Here is a 21,383-nt window from a genome sequence, read left to right on the forward strand (position 1 = left end):
GCCTGGTGACTAGATAGGTGGTTAGATGGTTAGATAGATGGGTGGATTGGACAGATGGATGGGTTGACAGACAGATGGAGGATAGACAGACAGATAAACAGACACACAAACAAAAGGCAAAGTACTTAATAGGTAAGCATTGGGTCAGTGTGAGGAGGGAGGGAGACTGATTTCAGAGCACCTGTAGCTGGGGTGATGATCTCATACGTAACTAACAGTCATGGGAGTATGTCAGATTACAACTGACCTTTCAGCCTGGTAATGCAAGTCACAGATCGAAAAGCTGTATCAGTCGTAGTCACCTTTCACTCTAGTTAAGTACCTTGGAGCAAGTCCATCTCTTCACACTGTTTTCTCTACTCCAACGCAGGAATGAGAATACCATCGCGGGGCTATTGTGAGGGTGTCATGGGATGGCATTTGTGTGCCATCAACAAGGGTTCTCCATTTTACCCTTGTGTCTACTTCACAGAGTGTCTGGTGTGGCTTGGACTTAACATGGACCAGGATTTCAGAGAAATTCCCCAGGCTGTCCACTCACTCCGATGAGCTAGTGATAAAACAAAATCCTGGCAGGAATCATCTAAGATTATTTAACCCTCCCTTAAAATTTCTTAAGGGCATTCTAAGAACCTCAGGTCCTAAGTAAAATAGAATAATTTTCCCTATTATCCCTTTTAGTGCTAAATACAAACTTATTAAAGGACTTCCCAGGAGGTCACAGGGGGCCCAGACTCTGTTTCCCCTGCCTCTGCTCCTTGCTCAGCAGGAAAGCTCACAGATCCTTGGGTGGGGGGACCCCTTCCATTCCCTACTTGTGGCAGTTTTGAGTATCTTTCCAAGTCGAAGAAATTTTATGAGAAAAATATATTTAAGTCTGTCCCTTTAGGGGAACGCCACAGCTTCCCCTACCAGCTATTTTAATGAACAGGATTGTAAAGTAAGTCCAGACAAATTAAAACGTAGCTGCACGAGGTCCCAGGCTTCATCCAGGCTCATATGGGGATTAACATTTAATGAGAGGAGCCTGGGGCAGTGTTTCCCCTTATGTATGCGCTTTGGGGCTGCAGTGAACCAATAGCCAAATCTTTTCTCTTTCCCTGCCCTTTCTCACTTCTTCCTCACCTGCCTGCTCGCTTCCACATCATGGAAGGAGAATGGGTGCGAGGTGGGAGGCAGCAGGAAGGAAGGTGTGCATGTGGGAGTACAGGCTAAGACCCTTAAGAATTACGGAGTTCTCAGTCAGAAGTTGCAGAAGAGTTTCTAGGAAGGTTAGGCACAAAGGAGACCGAGCCCCTGTGTGAATGTATCTAACCAAATAAATTTTATACATAGGGCCCTGAGACACAGTTGAGCCCAACTGACATAACACTTCTATGAGGCTTTTTTTTTTTTTTTTAATTCATCTATTCTTTCAACAAATATTTATCAAGATCTCATGCTGTACCATGTCTGGTGACCACTGCCAGGGAACCAAGTTGAGAAGAAGCTAGAGCCTGCTATTAAGGGGGCTCCTAGTCTAGAGAGAAGACAGACATATGTACCCCAGTGAGGCAGGGCAAAAAGCAAGACGTGTGGGCATGGCTTTCCCTCAGAGAAAAGCTAACTTGTTCTTGGGCCTGACCTGGTCCATCTCCAGGGTCCTGTATGATTTAGTCAAGAACTCCACAGGCTCAGAATTAGAATGTTAGGGCAGCTGGGGATTTTCACCTGACTGCAAGAGGAAGCCAAGGCTACAAATATAAATGGCTTCTAACTGGGCTTTGATGGTCTTGGCTGATGGTGCCCTACAGGGTGACTGGAGAAAGCAGACCCAAATCTCCAGGCTGCTTACTATAAAAGCTGGTGTTTTGCTCTTCAGGAAGATGCCTGTCTGCTAGGTGAGGGGCAGCTCTGCTGACACAGGATATCTTAAGTCCTCATTGATGGATCATGTCCATAGCATAAATTACACAGGGCCATTCAGATATGCCCTTTTCTTCTATCATCCCTTCTCACCTAGTGGGGGACTGTGATTACTCTCCTTACTTTGGGCATGAAAAGTATGGTTCAGAGAGACTGAATCCTTAATTCTCCAAGGACTCTATAAGGACCCAAAGAAACTAAGGAATCAGAATGTGAGCCTAAGTTTACCCTATGGATGATATTCTCTATAGTCCTTCAGAAGATTCCTCTCAGGGCCCGACGCCTCCAGCATTCCTCCAGTAAGCTCTGATGTTTATCATGTGAAGGCTGATGGGCATTGATCAAGTGCTCACTTATATCGGGTATGTTCCCTAAGTCAGAATTCACCTCTGACGTTCTGATGTCAAGCCAGTACATGAGCCGCTATGCCTCCCTTTCTCTTGAACAAGAATCTGTGTGTACAGAACTTACTATACCCTGATCTGTGTGCTGGGCACTCTGTAGAAGTTTCACTTCTGCCCATGTCAGCTTGCCTAACTGATTGCTGTTGTGTCCGCCTGCAGCACTAGAATGTAAACTCCCTGAGGTCAGGAGAGAACCATGCCCATCACAATCACCATCAGTTAGCACCGCCCACAGTGCCCTCTGTTGGAAGGGCTCATAGAGGGCACTCAAGAAATTAAACAAGAGTAATTCCCACAACAACCCTCTCCAGTTGTTGGTGTCACCCCCACGTTTTTACATGCAGTGACTATTACTGGAGAGGAGCAGTGACCCGAATTTCACAGAGTACCACTCATGTTATGCAAGGGGCAAATGACCTGTCGAAGCACATGCTTCAGCACCCACTCTGGAAAGTTCTGTCTGCTTTAATGTCAAAGCAAAATCAAGAAGGAAAACTAAAGCAGTTCTTTTTATTTCAAGGGGAGAAAAAAGGGTGAGACAGATAAGAAAAATAACAACAGGCCTACAACTCAAGGCCAAGTGATAAAGTAGCAGCTCCGATCTCTGCTCCTGACAGGAGTCGGTACGTCTCCCACGCAGGCAGAGGGGCCATCTGTAGACGAGAACCTGAACACTGACAGGTTGTGTTGCCATCAGTTAGCACCCCATAAACATCAAGGTCACTCCGTTCAGGCCCCTTCCATTAAAATGTGTAAGAGCTCACAACCCAGCTTGTAAAAGGCTGATGGAGAGGTGCCCAGCCACCAGGCAACCTCAGCCTCATGCCAGGAGAGCACGTCTAGTGTAAACTGGCGAGGAAAGGCAGGGTTTGGATGGACAGCCCAGCAAGTCTCCAGATGACAAAAGTGAGACTGAATGTCTGGGAAATTCCATGTAGGGGATCTCATTTCGTTTCACATAGATCCAGGGGCTGGCTTGGTTGTAACAAAGCATAAGCGACAGGGCCAGAAAAGGAGATGGATCTGCTGGAAGAACCATCAGGAGGTCCCCACAAGGAGAGCCTGCCTTTTTGCTGATCAGTTTCCATAATCTTACAATGTCTGTCTGGCGCATTGCTCTGAGAATTGTCAAAACAAGGGAGGAGCCTCATGTGACCATATGACCTTACAGAATCTGCTGATGCTCTCTGGGTCTTAGTAGTAGCTTCTCCTCTAGGAAAGATGGTAACCGGGGGTTCTGACAGCATTGTTTTGATAGTTTAGTGAGAAATGGTATATGAAGAGTGCTCTGTAAACTCTAAAACCTGACATAAGTGTTAGTTATTAAGCCAAAAATGGCTATCCCCGCACATTACCTCATTTGATCTAACACCAACCCTATGACATGGGTGAAATGGGAATTATTATACCTATTTCACAGAAACAGAAAGTGAGGTTCAATGACTTTCGTAACTTGCAGCTTACGGATCAGCCAGCCCGTAAGTGGCAAAGCCAAGGGCAGACCCCAGATCTGTCTAATCGTAAAATTCATGGTGTTTTATTCATTGCAGATAAGCAAGAAGGCACAGCAGTAACCAGTGTAGATTATTTGGATAATCTTGGGATTCCAGGACCAGTGTGAGTTTTGTCTGGATTGTGATCTCCCAGAGGACAGAGATTAGGTCTGGTTTTTCTGTGTATTCCTAGCCCCAGCCACGGTCTTCAGCGCATAGTAGGTATGCTTGGAAAGCTAGAGGAGTAATGAATGAGTCCATATGAATGCGTCGATCCCTGCTGTACATCAGGCAGCCTCTGAAGGGATTCTGTCACCTTTCTGTCAGTTTCAGCAACCAGACAGGTTGCCTAGGTCGCATAACTGGCAGAATGTATTTGGAATCACATCTAAGTCCAACGTTCTTTCATCCACACTGCCTTCAGATTAATTAACATAGGAATGGCCTACCTGTTAGCTAAGGCCTGAGGTCAGGCAAATGCTAGGAGAAAGCTGCCTCCTGTGCTCTAGACCCCCTGTGCTCTGCTGCCTGAAAACACCCAGGCTTCAGCCCCAGCAGCCTGTCCCTCTGCTGGCTCACACCTCAGTGAATAGAAGCGCTGTTTGCTGTTGACTTTTACACCCTAAACTGCCACCTGGAAAAAGTGCTGAGTAAAACCAAACAAATGCTAAACTAACAGTCCCTCCCAGGTCTCTCAGGGGAAAGTTGCAGCCCTGAGGCAGGCCCTGCCGCCAGGGTCACCAGGGGTCACTTCTGTGCAGAAAGGTTAGAAATTTCCAAGACAGGACTTTGGAAGGCCTGGGGTTGGAGATTGTCACTCTGTGTCAAGACGTTGTCTGTTACGAGAAGAAGGGAAGGAAGCTCAAAGAACATCCTGAAAGAGCCACATTTCTGGAGGGCTGCTGGATGGAGTGACACTTGCCCACAGCCCCATGCCAACCTGGGAGGTTTTCATTAGAGAGAGGCCAGGGCCGGTCCTCAGCCAGGCTGAGCAGGGTATAAATGAATCACTTTACTTTCTCAGGCCGCCTATCGCCCCAGGCACACAGGATTCATCCCCTAGTCCACAAACGTCAATTAAGGGTCTGTTCTGGGCGAAGCTTTGTACTGGGGACCAAGCATAGAAGCGATCAGGAGAGTCCGGTCCAGACTTGGATGTCCCTAGTCCAACAGCGAGACCAGCAGGGAAACAGAAATCAGTTTACCATGTAACACTGAAGGGCAAGAAACAAGAGAGTAACTACAGGGTGAATCATAGACTTCCCAGAGGAGAGATGCTTGAGCCGAGCCCTGGGGGTAGATACTGCTGTGAAATATGGAGGGTGTTTGTATCACAGACTCCCACGATCTTAGGGCCAGAAGAGACCTGAGATGCCATCAGATTCCCCCCAAAGTAGATGAGGAAACCCAACAGCCAGTGAGGCAGACTGATGTCCCTAAGGTGAGCAGGCACAGGCCTTGTGCTCCTGGCCCGTGGACTCCTAGTCTAAAGTTCACTGTCCTGAGAGACCTTTCTTGAGTTAGGCATCTCGGTCATGCCCTTCTCAATCTCGCCCCTCACCGAGTGCTCGCCGCAGCCCTGATGGTTGGCAGAGGTACCGTGCGGCATCCTCGTTGCTGCCAATACTCCATACATCCATGACGTCAAGGAACCGGCCTATGGTCACATAGCTCAGAAGCTGCTGAGCCTGGCACAGAACCTGGGCCCCTCAGTTCCAGGCCAGGGCTTCTTGCCCATTTCCCAGTGGACCCTTCACCTCTGTGCAGCTGAGAAATCTGGTGTGTCTCTGCATGTAGTACTTCCCTTTCCAGGTAGTGGGCCTGACAAGGTGTCAGGCATGGGGACACCCCATAAATGGTGACTCAGCCATTGTGGATTTTGTTTTGTTTGGTTTTGTTTAATTTGAAGACATTGTAGCCACTGCCTTGTAGGTTGATACAGAAGGTCTAGCCTCTGAGATCTAATTTTGATTTATCTCCCTTTTCAAAAATAGCTAGACTCTTAGTAGCTTCTCAACCAGGAATACAGCTCGGAATCTTCCAAGTTGTCGTGGGCAAACGCAGCCTGGCAAAATGCCAGTTAATTTAGTTTGAAAGAGAACAAAAGCGTGGGGGTTTTCATTTGAAGACTGTTGGGCCATAAGGCACAGACGGCAGGCAGGGTCTCCGTCACAGCCCTGGCAGAGAGCATCCGTGGCCTCAGCTGCTCAACCTGTCTCCTAAAAACCTGCGTCGGAGCCTTCGCCACCTCTGCCCATGGAACGGGAAAGCTGGCAATGACCCTGCACCCAGCACGTCTGTGAATTGGGCCGTGCGTGTTCTGCACCAGCTCACAGGCGGGCCCTTGTGAAGGGCTGGGCGACTCGACTCTGGCTGGGACGAGGTCCCTAGCTATTTGCTTTGGATCCGAAGGGCCATGGAGGCAGTGCTTGGAGTCGGAGTGGCAAGGCAGCATGCAGGAGGTTGAGCACAGGCAGCAAAAGCACAGAACCGGCCTCCAGAGTCTCTCCCCATCCCTGGGATGCAGGGGGCCAGCCTCCCTCTCAACCCACCTTGAGGACAGTCAGGGCTGGAAGGAAACATGGGCCCCAGACCCCTGCACGTGCTGCAGCCAGGTCCACAAGCACTTCCCTCGGCCATCGGGGACTCGTCCTCACTTTGTTTTCACACATAACCAGTTTTTAATTAAATTTGACTTTTCCTCACATCTGTTCAGAAGGCCGGTCCCCCTTGGAAGTGGCGAGCACAAGAGCAGGGGCAGGCTGGCAGTAAGGGAAAGCAAACAGAGCAGAGCCCTTTCATCGGCCTATGTTGGTAAGGGAAGTGGGCTCAGAACAGGCTTTTGCCTGGAGAATTGTTCTCACCCGAGGGTCATTGTTTGGGGAGATTAGCCTCCCAGGCCTCTGACATCGGATCTGTCCTCCCCAGGAGCCAAGGAAGGTAGCCAGGTGTGACCCTTGCTCCCGACAATGACCGGCTCAAAATGTGTTTTTTTTCTCTCCCTCCCCTGCTGTCCTCCCTGCAGAGATCTGTGCTGCCGACTGTGGGGGCCATGGCGTCTGTGTGGGGGGCACCTGCCGCTGCGAGGAAGGCTGGATGGGGGCGGCCTGCGACCAGCGGGCCTGCCACCCACGCTGTGCGGAGCACGGGACCTGCCGTGATGGCAAGTGCGAGTGCAGCCCCGGCTGGAATGGCGAGCACTGCACCATCGGTATGGCGGGCCCAGGCCCCGGGGGGTCTGCTGTGGGGCGCATGCTGCCTCTGTCCGCATGTGGGAGCTGGGCACAAAGTCCTTTCATCTGGCGACATTATGGTTGGCATCTCCCAGCAACGATTGAACGTAAACTCACAATTGGGCATTTTTAACCTTTTCCCTCCCATTCTGCATTTCTCAAATGTCTGTTAGCTGGTACACATGCCTTGCTGTGTACCCCTCCTGGGCCAGCTGCTGTAGGTCTCTGCGCTGAGGAGCTGTGGCCCAAGAGGAAGGCACACAACCAGCACTTAGCAGCTGTGGGCTATCCCAGCACCTCTCTGAGCCATGGTTTGCTGACCTATATCATGGGGATCATAATGCACAGAAAGAGTGTAGTACAGGCCGGCAGAGAGTAGAGGGCTGTGTACGTGTGGCCATGACAATCAAACTCGTGATCTGGTCGAGAGGGTTTAGGCTTAGCTCTTAGCCCCCACCCCCACTGGCCTGGAATCCTGGGGAAAGCTTCCCATGGGCCCCGGGCCACATCTGCCTCCCATCAGGCCTCGATCCGTCCCTCCCCGGTCCTCAGCCTCCATCCTGTCTGCATTCATCTCCTCTCTGCTCTCGGGGGGCTCCTCAGGCTGCCTCTGCTGAAGCAGTGCTGTTGGCAGCTCTCGGAGCAAGCCCATCACTCCGTTCCCTCCTTCCTGCCTTGCCTGCTGCTTTTGTTGATTTTAAACACAGCCAGACGTTTTGCTTGGTTTATTATCCTGGAAAGAGCACTCACCAAAAGCTCTTTATTGAATCAACTGGTTTGTGTGTGTGTTTTAAGTTCTTCCCCTTCCATTTTTTTGCAAAGGGAGGGTCTGTGATCAGATGGCAAGCACATGGCTTTGGAAGGTCGGATTCCTCTCCAACTCTAAACGTCCCCTCTTGGGGCTTCTGGAAACTGGGAGATGAGCCCCAGACCCTTCAAGGGACAGAGACATTTTGAGTAAATGGGGTCACAGCTTTTCTCCTTTTTTTTTTTTAGAGTCATTCCTTTTGTTTTGTGATCTGAAATTAGTCCGTATTCATCATCCCCATGCCCACAACATCGCTCTGTTGATAAAGGGCAGTGGAAGCCCTTGTGCTTATTAACAATAATAATGGCTTCTAATTTTTGAGTGTTTACGATGTGCCAAGCATGTGCTAAGGACTTCTAACTGCATTATTTCATACTCCAAAGAGTCCCCCTATGAAGGCACACGTGTTATTCCCTCCTTTTCAGGGACCCGAGGCTTGAGGTCACTTAGCTTGTAGGAAGGAGAACAGGAATTTGAGGCTTGGTTTCCAGAGCCTCCGTGCAGGGTCTCTGTACCAGCTGCTTGCTCTGCGGCCCACAGGACAGCCTGGGTTTGCTATGAGGCATCGGCTTGCATCCTTTGGAGGCTGTGCCTTCTCATTCCTGTTATGCTCGGAGGTGCGAAGCATTTTGCCCACCCCAGATTCTTTATAGAGCTGCTCCAGAGTCCAGGGTGGCCCTTCCCACTTTGTCCCCAGCAGAAGGTGCCGCACCGTCATAATGCACGCTTCCGGGTGGCCTCTTCATGTCTGTGTCATCCTACCTTATGATCGTCCTGAACACCCCTTCATGAGAAGTGGCCCTCATCACTCACGGGGCCCTCTTCTTTAAACCCCACTTTCCCCTCACCCTCACCTTTCCCTGTGACTGAGGACAAGCTGACCTTTTAGCCTCCCAGCCCAGTGGCAGGGTGCGGGGGGGCATCCCTATTAAAACCAAAAGCAGAGTCCAGAGAGAGTACGTTATGTTTTCTATCACTCACTTACAGAGTTCTCAACTCACCTTACCAAGTTCCAAAACGTTTATGGATGGCAGACTTTTATAAGATAAAAGCATCTCATCTTAGTCGAATGACGATGAGGGATTTCAGGGAATTCTCCCTGAGCCCAGTCACAGATGATTCATGCCGGCGCTGGTGGGCAGGCGGGGCTGCATCTAATGTCTTGTGGATGGATGTTCAGCAGCCTGGCCTGAAGAATATCCAGTGTGTTTGGAGGCCAGGAAGTCAAAGCATCCCCCCCCTCCACCCCCAGCCCTGCACTCCTGCACACCCATCGTCACTGTTTAAGAGCAAATTTCTCCTTGGGATTGCAGATGCTTTTTGCCCTCCAGATGAGAAATGCATCAAGGTAAATGTGCATGATTCAAGAGGGAGGTTGACAGTCATAAATACCAGAAAAATGTCACAGGACATTGAAGAAGTAATGGACTAGTCATAGTGGCTCAGATGAAAGGACGTTGGCTCAGAATTCTATTACCTTTCATTTTGTGGTGAGCATTTCCTTTGTCCCTGTGTAATCTCCCCGCATGGCAACTTGCTCTCTGTGGGTCTCTGCCTGTGGCCAGCTGCATCCCCAGTGAGAAACCCAGCAGCTTAGTTCTGAAGGAACGCTCCAGTCGTCTTGTTCAGGACAGGGGAAGGGGTAGAAGAGGCAAAGGCGAGAAACAATGGTGGTGCTTTCTTTTCCCTTTTGGAATAGGAATGAGAAGGAGAAACCCCTGTTTAACCTTAACTGGGGACAAGAAGCACCTTCCTGTGTTTCCAGAGAACTTCACTCCCTTTGAGGATCATTTAGGAAAAGACAAAAACTGTTGGTGTGGCAAGTTAGAAATTCCAAGTGTTACATTTTCTCTTATCAGATTTCATTACTATACAAGAGGTCATTATAGTGCAGCGAGGTCATGTGCTGGAGTATAGTTACGTCCTGTACCGGAGAAAAAGCTGGAATCCGCGACACTGGTGCAGAGACCTCCATGCAGTAGAAGCAAGAGAGGAGGGCCTGTTTATTCACACTCCGCTGCCTCCGTAAACAGGAAAGAACGATTTGATGACCCGCCAGCTGGCAGTAAACACCAGGACAAGTCTGGGCTCCTTATGGTCAAGTCCCCAGCGTAAGAATACTTTCACCCCAGTGACATTTCCCAGAGCAGAGTATTATAGTAGCAATTAAATATCTGCTTTCGGAGGCTTTGGTCCATCTTGTCTTTCATGGAAGCTACTTGATTTTTCTCCAGAAGAGGTTGGTTTTCAGAACAAAAGGTAAATGGACAGGCGCATCATCTCTAATGACAGTAATTTTGTCAAAAAGCAAGACTATTCACATTGAATCCTAATTCCTTATGTTGGGAGTTATCTGTCTCTTTGCATCTTCAGGAAAGGTCTTTGGTGAAAGCACCATGGGCAGACCACCTGGTGGCTAGGGGCTTCGTCTTCTCCCTCCGTGACTCATGGAACGGGGGAGGCTGGAGGAGGCCTCCAGGGATGACAAAGTCCAGGAGGCTTCCTCCTCCACTGGCCACAGAACTGCGCACCCATCATCCCAAAACTGAGTTATCCTGCTTCTTAAAAATATACCACAAATAAGAAGGGGTTTTTCATTTTCGCTCTCTCTTGTCAGTAATGCTCCCACTTGCATATATGAAACCCATTTTTCCTCATCCAAAAGTTAAGGTAAGATGAATTGACATGGCTCTATTTTTCAAGTATATGATCACTACAGAGACATTAAAAGTATATTCAGGGGATTTGTTTTCCAGGAATTTCATGGGTCTCAAGTCTGGGGCTTGACCTCCCAATTCTTTAGAAAAAGCTAAAAATCATAGTTAAATTTGAGAAAGTGTCTAATTTCTTTTCCTGTTTCTTTGAAAATAGTACTATCATTTTTGATCACTTCTACAATCATTATTTTATTCACTTCAGTGCCCCTTGTTTCTAAAGTCTCAAAACACATGTGGGAAATGCCAGCTTCTGATTACATTTGTAAAATTCCAACCTTGACCCCAAAGCTGTGATTGTTCAAGATGCCGGATACACAGAATTATTTACTAGGCTTCAGGAGAGCTGTCCAATCATATAAATCTTGATTCTTACACAAATCCTCCTCTGGGAGTACAGACTGGAGTAATACTGTGATGATGCAGTAGTTCAAGTGAGCCCAGCCAGATTTCATGATAAAAAGAGATGGTAAAGAAAGGCCACACAGTTTTCTGGAGTTCTTTGTCCACTTTTCAATGGTAGCTCTCAGGTTTCTCGTTTGTAATCAGACAGTTCTTCGCTGAGAGCTTAAAAAACCCTCACAAGGTGTCAGAGCCTGTTTGATAACCCTATCCTTGTCCTTCAAAGTACTCTCACACAACAGGACCTGTGACCTGACAGGACAGATGCTGGCAAGGACGAGAGAAAATGAACAGGGATCTACCCCAGGTTATCAGAGTCGATGGTCCTGAGAGATGTTAGCCCATACATGGAAGGGGTGGGAAACTGGAAGGAGGTCAGTCAGGCTTTGTGAGTCCCTCTCAGGTGGGTGCCATTGGCCATTTACTCATTGATCCTTCATCCAAAGCAAAGGGGATTAATCTATCCAAGGTCTTACAAGAACATCTCTTTGATTGTTTATCAAACATCTGAAGAAGTTACAGGATTATAAGCACCCTAACCATCACCTGCTATAACAATCCTTGTTTAATCTGGCTTGATGTGTACCAGTGATACAACTGTTAGAGTCAACTGAAGCTCCTGGAGAATGACGATGAAGAACCTCTTGCCACATTCTCCACAACCTTTGATAGGGGGCCCTTGAAGCTTCTTGGGATAAACTTTTCGAAACTTGTTTGGGTGCAGGCAAGTCAAGTAAAGAGGTTTGCATGTTGAAGGCCATAGAAATGCTGAAGAGATCTAAGACCTCACAGACTCCGTGCCTTTTATCATAAATAGCTGTGCACCTCCACTATCTCTAGCTTCTTGCATAGTGATGGGAACGGAGAAGGAGTGTAGGAAATGTGTGCAAATGTTGAAAAAATAAGCATAGACTGAGAGGAAAGAGGACTCTACTGTCATCAGCGGCATCCCAAAGTCCTGAGGAGAAAGATGTGGGAATTTTGTGAAGTCCTGAGTCTACCATCCACAAGTGCAAACTCATGGTGTGTCATCTTTCCTGAAAGTTACTATATTAAAATCATGGTGGATTTTTTTTAAGTGACTATACTCAAGGACATATGTACCAAGATTTTCAAACAACAGAAGCATGGACAACAGTATGAACTTCTGCATGTGGCTTTTATAAATAAATGGCATTGGACTTCAAAGATCCAGTTACCCCTTTCGTCTTAAGTAGAAGGAAGCCCTGTTCGGTTTGCAGAAAACTCTTGGATTTGGTATTGACCCGCCATTATCAGCTTCTGGACTCATGGTGTGGCTCAGGATCACTGTGTGACAGTGGTTTATGGAACCAGAGCTTGGAGTTTCGAATGCCCATTTTGTCTCCTGAAACCCACAGCACTGTAACCGGAGTCTGCCTCAGTCACTTCCACTATCTGCTCTTCCTGCCCATGATCTAGAGAAATTAGGAAGCATTTTTTAAAGGTATTAGAGTATTATTATACTTACACTTAATAAAGATTTTTATTACTCATTTCTTAAAAATGACATGGCAAAAATGCATTAAAAGAGAGCTCTGTGAAGTCAGCCCTAGGCATGGGGAGTATAGCCTGCAGAGGAGGTATAATCTGTCCTCACCACCAGAGCCAGCCTCGTCATCCTTTCCAACCCGTGAGAGTAGCTCCAGTTCTTCTGCAGCTGGGCTCAGTGATTACAACAATCTGTGATCATGACTGTGTGCACAACTCAACAGATCCAAAAGCTGAGAACACCAACTGAGCCAAGAAGTTCAGGAAACCCTGTGTGTTATTGTTCTCAGGTGACATATCAAGGGAGGTGATGTCTAAGAGATTTTTAGGTCACCCTGAAAAATGAGATGAACAACTTGACTAAGACAGGCATGACAGATGAACCAAGAATCAAGAGTCTTCACCTTAGCCAGAGACACTTCCTGGGCTGTGCTACCTGTGGGCCAGCCCTGTCTTTCATTATTCAGCATTTTCCAACTTTGTTTATACACTCTTGCTTTCATATGCCATTCTCTTCCACTTTCTTTTCTTCTGTCTTGTGCTCTCATGGACTCCATAAGAATGAAGGGGAAGCACGCAGGCCCAGTTAAATTCTCGTCTTCCCAATTTTCCACTTGGCTGTGCAGCCTCCAGGAGCATATTTCATCTAGAAACAAAGACCACATGGAAACCTCAACTAGACACATAGCCTCTCATCCACCCATCTTTTGCGGCAAATATATATTGATGACCAGCAACAGTGTCTGTTCTACCCAGAGGACTGAAAAAATAAATTTTTATTTTATTTTTTTAGTGAAGAAAGGAAGAATGTTCTTTCAGTTGCTAGAACCCTAAGGCTTCCACATAAGGCCCCACCATTGCAGTCCAGTCCTACTTATGGGCTTTGGATTCGTGTGTGCAATCAAACTGAGGATGGAGGCCCCCCTGGCAGAAAGCATCGCGCCCTTCAGGAGACGGCCGCTGGTCCGGCCATTGTGGGAGCCCTCGTGGGAGCTGTAGAGAAAGGGGTGGGAGGGAAGCTCCCCCAGTAGCTACAAGGAGCCCAGGTGGGGAAGGTGAGACGGCACTACTGATTGATGCCAGGAACGAAGAGGGCTGCTCTGCTTTCAAGACCCAGCCACATAGATACACCGTGGGGTTTATTTCAGAACAATGTTTGACACCCATCCTCACAGAGAAGCAAAACCTTCGATTGCTGAGTGAGTCAAGGCTTGGGTGCAACCCCTCCATTGGAAGACAAACCATACACCATTCTGTCTTTTGAGTTAGCAAGCATTGAGAAGTGGCCAGGTTTTCTTCTCTTTTTCTTCTTTCTCACAGTGACATCCATTGACCCAACCTTACATTCTCCATAAGATGAACCAAGGAGAAATGCTTCTTACTTAGAACACCAAGCATTCTGCATTCGAGTCTGTGTGGACACATGTGTCCATGGAAAATTCAAGAATGGCAAACAGATAATCTGGTGGTATATTTGACCAAAGGCTCAGTCTACTTCCCTAGTGTGTATCAGAGATGATCCCAAGTTTGCATATGTCTAAGTTCCAGCTGCCAGGAAGCACCTCTGCCCACACGGGGAACACTTGCTCTAATATGGCTGCTTCCCCCAAACAGAAGCTGCACACTCCTCTGGATAGACAAAGGGCAAGTTCTAGTGTTTCATAAAGTTGAATACCCATGACAGAGCAGGAGCATGGCCATGTCTACACCTTCCTATCCTTTTTCTCCTGTTTTCCCTAGCCATATGTCTTCTTATACATGATGACCTTTCCAAATCCCTGGATCATAGAATGAGTTGAAGTTCCTTTTGACCCTTCCTGGAGAATGTGCTTGCTTTCCCTCCTTCTCTCTCATGTCATCTTACCTTTGGTTTTATTTTTCCCCACCATGGCCGGTCTGTCCCAAACATGGGGCACATCCCCCCACCCGGTCCCCTGGGCACCTGGCATGGTTATGTACGTGGCAGGCAGTGTTGCACTTATTTGATCCTACCTTAAATGTCCTGTCTTTTATTCCCCAAGCGCACTATCTGGATAGGGTAGTTAAAGGTATGGTCTTCCTTCCTCTATTTTCCTATTGTCTTTGTGTGTGTGTTTGTGTATGAGCATAAAAGAAGAAATGTGTATATAAGCAATGTATATACACCCCAGAAGCATGGTGTCTAGATGCTGCCACATCCCCAGCTTTGTCCCAGCGTTTGCTCCCCAAAGGGTGGGTTTTTGGTCACGAGGTAGCTGATATACCTGGAGCGTCATTTTTCCCCCTAAAGTGCTCGCTCTGTCTGTGACATTACCATTGTGCTATTGTCCTTCCCTCCACGTGCACACATACGCCCCTCACTCGTTCTGCCCCATCTTCTGTCCCTGCCCATCCTTTACAGCCCGTAGTCTATCAGAATTAAGATACTGAGGACCAGGGTGGGTGGCCTGAGAAAAGAAGAGGCTCCAGAGCAAGCTCAGAAGTCTGAACAACTACATTACATGACTGTTGCCATGGTCATTCATCCAACAACCACATATGAAGCCCTTGCTAGTACTAGTGCTGTGTGCTAGGTGCTGTGACAGGCTCTGGACAGTTGGGGACACAGACCCCTGACCTTGAGAAGTGGGTGGTCTGTTTGCTTGTTTTGTGTTTGTTTTTTTTTCCTTTTCAGAGAAGGCCCAAGTTTGGTAAGGTTTATGTTCGAGGAGTGTTCCGTATAGGCAAAGTAATTCCCTTTTCAACATCTTTATTAATTAGCTAGTGCCCCATTTACCCAAATAGGTCTGATTCCTCTAAGAGTAAGTCTGGAAAGGTCAGATATGTGTGCACCTATATGTGGGTTCACAACCGCCCTGAGGAGACCCCAACCCCCCTGAGGAGAAATAGCCTACAATATTCATCATTTTATCCTGAAGTCCTAACTTATCACCTGGCACAGCGTATGTGCTCAGTGGTTAAGGAAAAATACTTCCTTGTCAGACTGCCTGACAATGAATCCCAAGTCCACCAGGTAATGAACTGGATGACCTTGGGCAAGTTACTTAACCTCCCTTCACTTGGGAGTCTTTGTATAATGAACTTGGTAACAGGACCTACCTCATAGGGTTGGCATTAGGATTAAGCAAAATAATGAATGTAACATGTTTAGCCAATAGGCAGGGGTAATGCTCAAAAAACATTAGTGATGCTATTTTATCATCATATTCTTATCCTCACCCTTAATTTGGAGAACTTCATTAGCCAGAGTCATTTTTGAAATTGGAAAGAAAATGGCTAAATTGGCTTTTAATAAGAGATAGCAACAGCTGTTCAAAAACTTATGGAAAGGGTTTGGGGGAAACATAAATGACTGACTGCTTTTCAATCAGAACATCTTTGCCAAGTACAGGAAAGGTGTTAATGGGGCCCATCAGATGGACGCCTGGTGTTGAGAAGCAAGGTTCCTTGCATTTTACATGCTGGTCTTCAGCTGAGAATGTAGTCGTTCTGGCAAGAGAGAGTAGTCCCTTTGAGCCTCTTTAAAGTAGGCATCTCACACATGATCATTATCAGAGGAATCTTCGGTATGGATTACATTTAATAATGTAACCATCTCTTTGGTAGAATTTTTTCGTACTGTCTGAATTTTTTTCATATCCATGAGTCTTAAGCAAGTTCTTTGAATTTTTTTTAAGGGAGCAGATATAACTATACTCATTTTATTGGAAAAGGAGATTGCAGTTGAGGAAGTTTGGGAGCCCACCCTGGGTCACCCTTGTAGTGAGTGCCAGAGCCATGAGTTTGAATTTCCTGACCCAATCCGTATTTCCAACATTCTATCTTCTATCATCATTCACCAGGAATGTCCCATAATTTCTGATACTCTTCCTCCAAGCCATGCCTTCCAAACTGGCACCCTCACCAGGAAGTGATATATATTCTCCCTCAAACCACCTGTTCTGATCTTTAGTTCAGAAAATATCACCAGACCTTTATTTGGATTAGGCCAATAAATCATAACTTGCTTTAAAAGACAATTTTTTTTTAACCAAAATCAATGTTTGAACCAGGCGCCCATCCTGCTGACTTTCTGGTATAATGGGTTCTAATCCTAAAAAAAAATATTTCAGAGACCTGTATTGTGTAGACTTAGGACTTGTCTGAGTAGAGTATCATGCCAGCAAAGACGAGCCAACTTTTGTTCTTTGTTTTCCATTTGTGTCAGTAGATACTAAAGAAGCGACATGCACGTAACAGATAATGCTGAACTCCTCCTAAGCGCCAGAAAATGTGCATACCACACAACAGAAATGCTTCCTATTCTTGTATTGCTGCAGTCTAGCAGAGTAGACACTAATAAAACAATTCCAAAGAGTGTGATGAGGGTTATGATGGGAGATGTCCAGGGGTCACCTAGCAAGAAGATCCCTGCAATTTAGGCAGGGCCTTATAGACCAAGATTGTGAACTTTAGGCAGAAGCGTATGAGAAAGCCACTAAAGGTTATTAAAAGCAGGATGGTGGCTTGATGATGACATTTGTGATTTGGAAGGATTAGTCTGGCCGTAGTGGGGAAAAAAGAGTTGAGGGGGAGCATTGGGGGCCAAACAGACCAATTAGGAAACTCTTGGCATCATGGAAGTGGGAGATGATGGTGACCTTGTCTAGGGAAGTGACTATAGGGATGAAAAAGTACAAGAGGACTGGAAGGAGAGCCATAAAGAAATGGGATGTCCCAATAGAGGATAGGATTAATACACAGCTCCTTTGCCACTTAACTAAAAACTGTCTTCAAGGATTTGGAAAGCCTTCCTGTCATACCTGATGCTGGCTTCAAGGGGACTTCTTCATAGGCTTACACAGAAGGCCGAAGATAAAGTGGTCCCTTGTCATTTAAAGGGCATCTTTTCTTTTGAAAAGCTTAGGCCTTCTCTAAACCTTGAAATTACATTATTTTGGTTCTAGCAAATGCCTGATGTGAGTCCTTCCAGAGGGGATTGTTAATGTCAGTTGGGTTCTCTGAATTATTGATGAGTCTCAGAGTTTGTAGAATTAATGAGCTTTAGTGGTGGGTAAGGATGGGCACATTGCTTTAAGAAAGTCAGCAAGTCACCCCAGAGGAGGCTGCCTCATCCTGGCTAATGGGGGTGTGATCACTCCAGAAGAAATTGCTGGCTGAGAGCAATCCTCATTTAACCCACAAATACTCAGGGTCCCTCTGAAACCCTGAAATGGAGAGGACAGTGCAGATACCCAGGGTATAACTTGGTCCATTTGAGGAAACTAACAATACTTAAAGTGTTGCTGTGATTTCACATAGAGAGCTTCCCCTCCCTGAGAACACTCGCCCCCTCGGAGGTCTCTGAGCAGCACAGAATGTGTGCCCTCGGCGTTGTGCGCTAAGATGAGCTCACCGGAGAGGGGTTCCCAAAGAGGGCTTTGTGGAATGGAATCTTCCCCATTATTATAAGTGGTTATAGGGGAAAGAAAGTTCTGAGGTCAAATTGGAAATTGTCCTGATGATCAAATAAGCAGGTTTCTTCCTTGTAAGACCCTCGGAGCCTTTAAGGTATTAATGTTCAGTGTGACTTTCTAGAGTGAGATTATAGGATAAAATGTTTTCCAAACTTACTTGACCACAGAAGCTTGGTTTTGAGGACCTCATGGAACTGGCATTCTGCAAAATTCACTTTGAGAAGTATTGCTTGAGAGTATGAGACCCATTGCAAGTCCTTCCTGGAACAAAGTAAGATATAGGTAAATAGAGTATAAAATTATCGAGGGCAGAGGATGTATCTCATCTCTGTATGCCCTGGAATGAACACCCCTCCCTGGCATCCTATAGGTGCTGACTAAAGTTTTGAGCCTCTCTTTTGGGTCAGTTGTACTGGAAGGACCTAATACATCATCTTGTCTGAACCTTCATTTTCTAGATAAGAAAATTGAGGCCAAAAGAGGAAAAGTAACTTTGCAGAGATCCCACAAGTTAGGCAGCAGGTACTAGAACCCAGTCTCTTGTCTCATTCATTGATTCAACAAATACCCTTTGAGTACCTGCTGTGTGCAAGGCGCTGGATTAAAGCCAACATTGCCTTTACAGAGTTTATATTTTAATGGAGGGAATAAGACATTAAACTAATTACAAAATTAATAATTTACATATACTTGGGAAACTTGCTTCCAAGGAGGACAGAGCACTAGGAAAGCATGAAGTAGTGGCCCTGGGCTGGGACTCGTGGGCTCGAACCCATCTTGCTGCCTCCCACTGAGCTGCATGTTAACCCCCATGACCATGTTGTTGGGCTCGTCTCAGCTCTCTTTGGCAAGGTTTGTATTATGAGGACCATAGCTCTTGACCCAGACATTTATACAGTTGGGACTCACGAAGGTTATTTTCTGGTTTTGTGAATTTCTTGGTGAAGTTATGCAACATTAAGACAAATCAATTCAATAATAATAATAGCACCCGTCATTTATTGAATGCCTACTTAGGTTACCCACCATGCTAAATAATTAACGTGCATTATCTCATTAAGCTTCCCAGCAATGCTTTGAATTAGACATTACCTCCATCTTATAGATGACAATACTGAGGCAGAGAGAGTTAAATGATTTGCCAGTCATCCTGTGGGTAGTAAAAAGGTGGTATGGGGATTTGAATCGGGATCTGCCCAGTTCCAAAGTCCACACTGTGTTACAGCATGTGGTTTTAATTTACAATTTAGGATTAAGTGGTGTAAAATTGGAGCTGCCTTAGAAAATCAGGATCTGAAAAATAACAAAAAGTTATTTATTTTAAAAGTAATTTATGTGAAGTGTCTAGCACAGTGGCAAGCCATGGTAGACCCTCAGTAGATGGCAACTGTCATTGTATCACTGTCCTGAAGCCTCTAAACCAGCAGGTGGTAAACTACAGCACAGAGACCAAATCTAGCCCGTCATCTGTTTTTTGTAAATAAAGTTTTATCGGAACACAGCCGTCATTCATTGACATATTGATGTATGTTACATCTGGCTACTTTCCCACTACAGTAGCATATTTGAGTAATTACAACTGAGACCCTATGGCTCACAAGCCTAAAATATTTATTATCTGAGCCTTCACAGACAAAGTTGGGTGACATTGACCTAGGCAAGTGCCTCAACTCTCTATATTGCCATTCTGTGAGCCTATGTGAGGTTATGGGTGCAATCCATGCTAGTGTATGCCTTCTACTTAAAATAGGAGGTAAAAGTCAGTAGAAGACTCATATACTGTCTTTAAGCTATAGGTCAGACTTTGTGCATCATTCATACATTATATTATTTAATCCCCTGAGCAACCCCATTGTATAAGTAGGCTGAGGCTCAAAGAAATTAAACGAGGCCACCAAGTGGTAAACCAGGCGGGTAAGGCATCCAGGCTTGTACTCTTTGCTGCTGATGGGAGGCTACATCTTGGAGCAGGAGAAAGCAATCTCCTACCCTTCTTAACAATTGGGCTCAACTTCCTTCCTCCAAGACTGATTTCAAATACAAATGAGGCTCAGTTGAAAGGCCATCCCACTGGATGGATAAACATCTAAATGGGACTAGTTGGGGAAAGGGGGTCTCTCATTATTTGGACCAGAAAGGGTGGCTGGTATTGGGAGCCGGGTCCGGATGCCTGGCTGATCACCTGCATGCCACAGCACTGTCCCTACGCTTGTACACCTGCTGTCCCTGTCACCGGCGGGGAGCCATGCTGGTGGCTTCCCACCCTTCCCAATAGGCTTCTGCAAGGATCCCTGCTAGGCTTGGAGTGCACAGTCAATAACTGTTTCTTCCTTTGAATGATAAACAGGTGGCCAGAGTGATTGATTGGCTGCTGTCTGAACATCTCAAATACAAATGAACAGGTTCTTTTCTTTTACTTTGTAATAAAAGCCAACTACTAACAGGCCTTGAAACACTAAAGTTTTTATATTCTAATTGGTGGGTCATTCAGGGCATCCCTGCCTCGGCCTACATCTTGTATTGGACAGCTACATTCACCCTTGTCCCATTTAAGAATAAGTGGTCAATTTTCAGTTATTTTGTGGCAGAAAATTTACTTTATAGCCATATTTGTAGCAGTTTGCTGCCCATAATAAATTTAGTTTTATAGACGACTTTGACATCCATACCCTTCCCTGAGACTGCATAGGGCCAGAGAGAAGACACAGAAGGCAGGCCAATGAAAGGTGGTTTTGTGGGGGGTTTTTTGTTGTTGTTGTTATTTTGGGGTTTTTTTCGGTAGCCTCTCTGAGGAAGGAGTTGGCAGGTGTTAAAATGAAGACTTGAATGAAAACCAAGGGCCAAAGAGAGGCTAAAGTGAACCATGTAATTTAACAGATTCTCAGACATAGATTTCTGAGCCATGAACTCAAAGAGAAGGGCTCAAAAGGGTGGTAATAAAAAACCTGTAAATCTACTCGACTGGTAAGGATAATTCCCTACCTTATGATATGGGCAAAGTGGGACCACGGCAGCATTAAACATCGCCTGACCCTTCTTGATGCCGTCACCCGAGGTTCCCTCAGACAATGGCCCCTCCCATATCTGGTTCCCACCAGACTGTGTACCTCTCCCCAAGAGCATTTAGCAGTGGAATATTTTGCTTATACAAATCTGTCTTCTCTGGTAGCCTGCATGCCCCCCCAAAATAAGAAGTAGGTCTTGTCCATCTCTCTACCTGCCGTGCTAGCCCAGAGAGAGAAGGTGCTTGATACATGACAGGCACCCGGATAGACAGATGAACAAAATCGTGGAAGGGCAGCCTGCCCATAGCTGCATTTGCAATCCCAGATAGCCCTAGATCATCTCTCTCATGGCAGTCGTCGGGGTCCTCTGCGTGCAGAACCCTCTTCCTAGTTGTGATAGAGAAGATGGGAAGGAGAAGACCCAAGGTTTCTTCCTCAAAGCAAAGACAGTTGTTCAGGAGAAAATGGAACAAAA

At 46.3% G+C, this 21,383-nt stretch overlaps 1 protein-coding gene across 1 annotated transcript in view; it reads left to right on the top strand.

Moving 5' to 3' along the window:
- TENM4 (teneurin transmembrane protein 4) overlaps positions 1–21,383 on the top strand; it is a 715,043-nt gene that overhangs the window by 590,787 nt on the left and 102,873 nt on the right. Inside the window, exons 16-17 of the mRNA XM_032852968.1 lie at positions 6,828–7,013; positions 14,490–14,516. Coding sequence (XP_032708859.1) covers positions 6,828–7,013; positions 14,490–14,516 — 213 coding nt within the window. The remainder of the gene's footprint in view (positions 1–6,827; positions 7,014–14,489; positions 14,517–21,383) is intronic.

This window comes from Lontra canadensis, unplaced genomic scaffold, assembly GCF_010015895.1.
Source record: "Lontra canadensis isolate GAN:19392208 unplaced genomic scaffold, GSC_riverotter_1.0 scaffold7, whole genome shotgun sequence".
Classification (NCBI taxonomy): Eukaryota; Metazoa; Chordata; class Mammalia; order Carnivora; family Mustelidae; genus Lontra; species Lontra canadensis.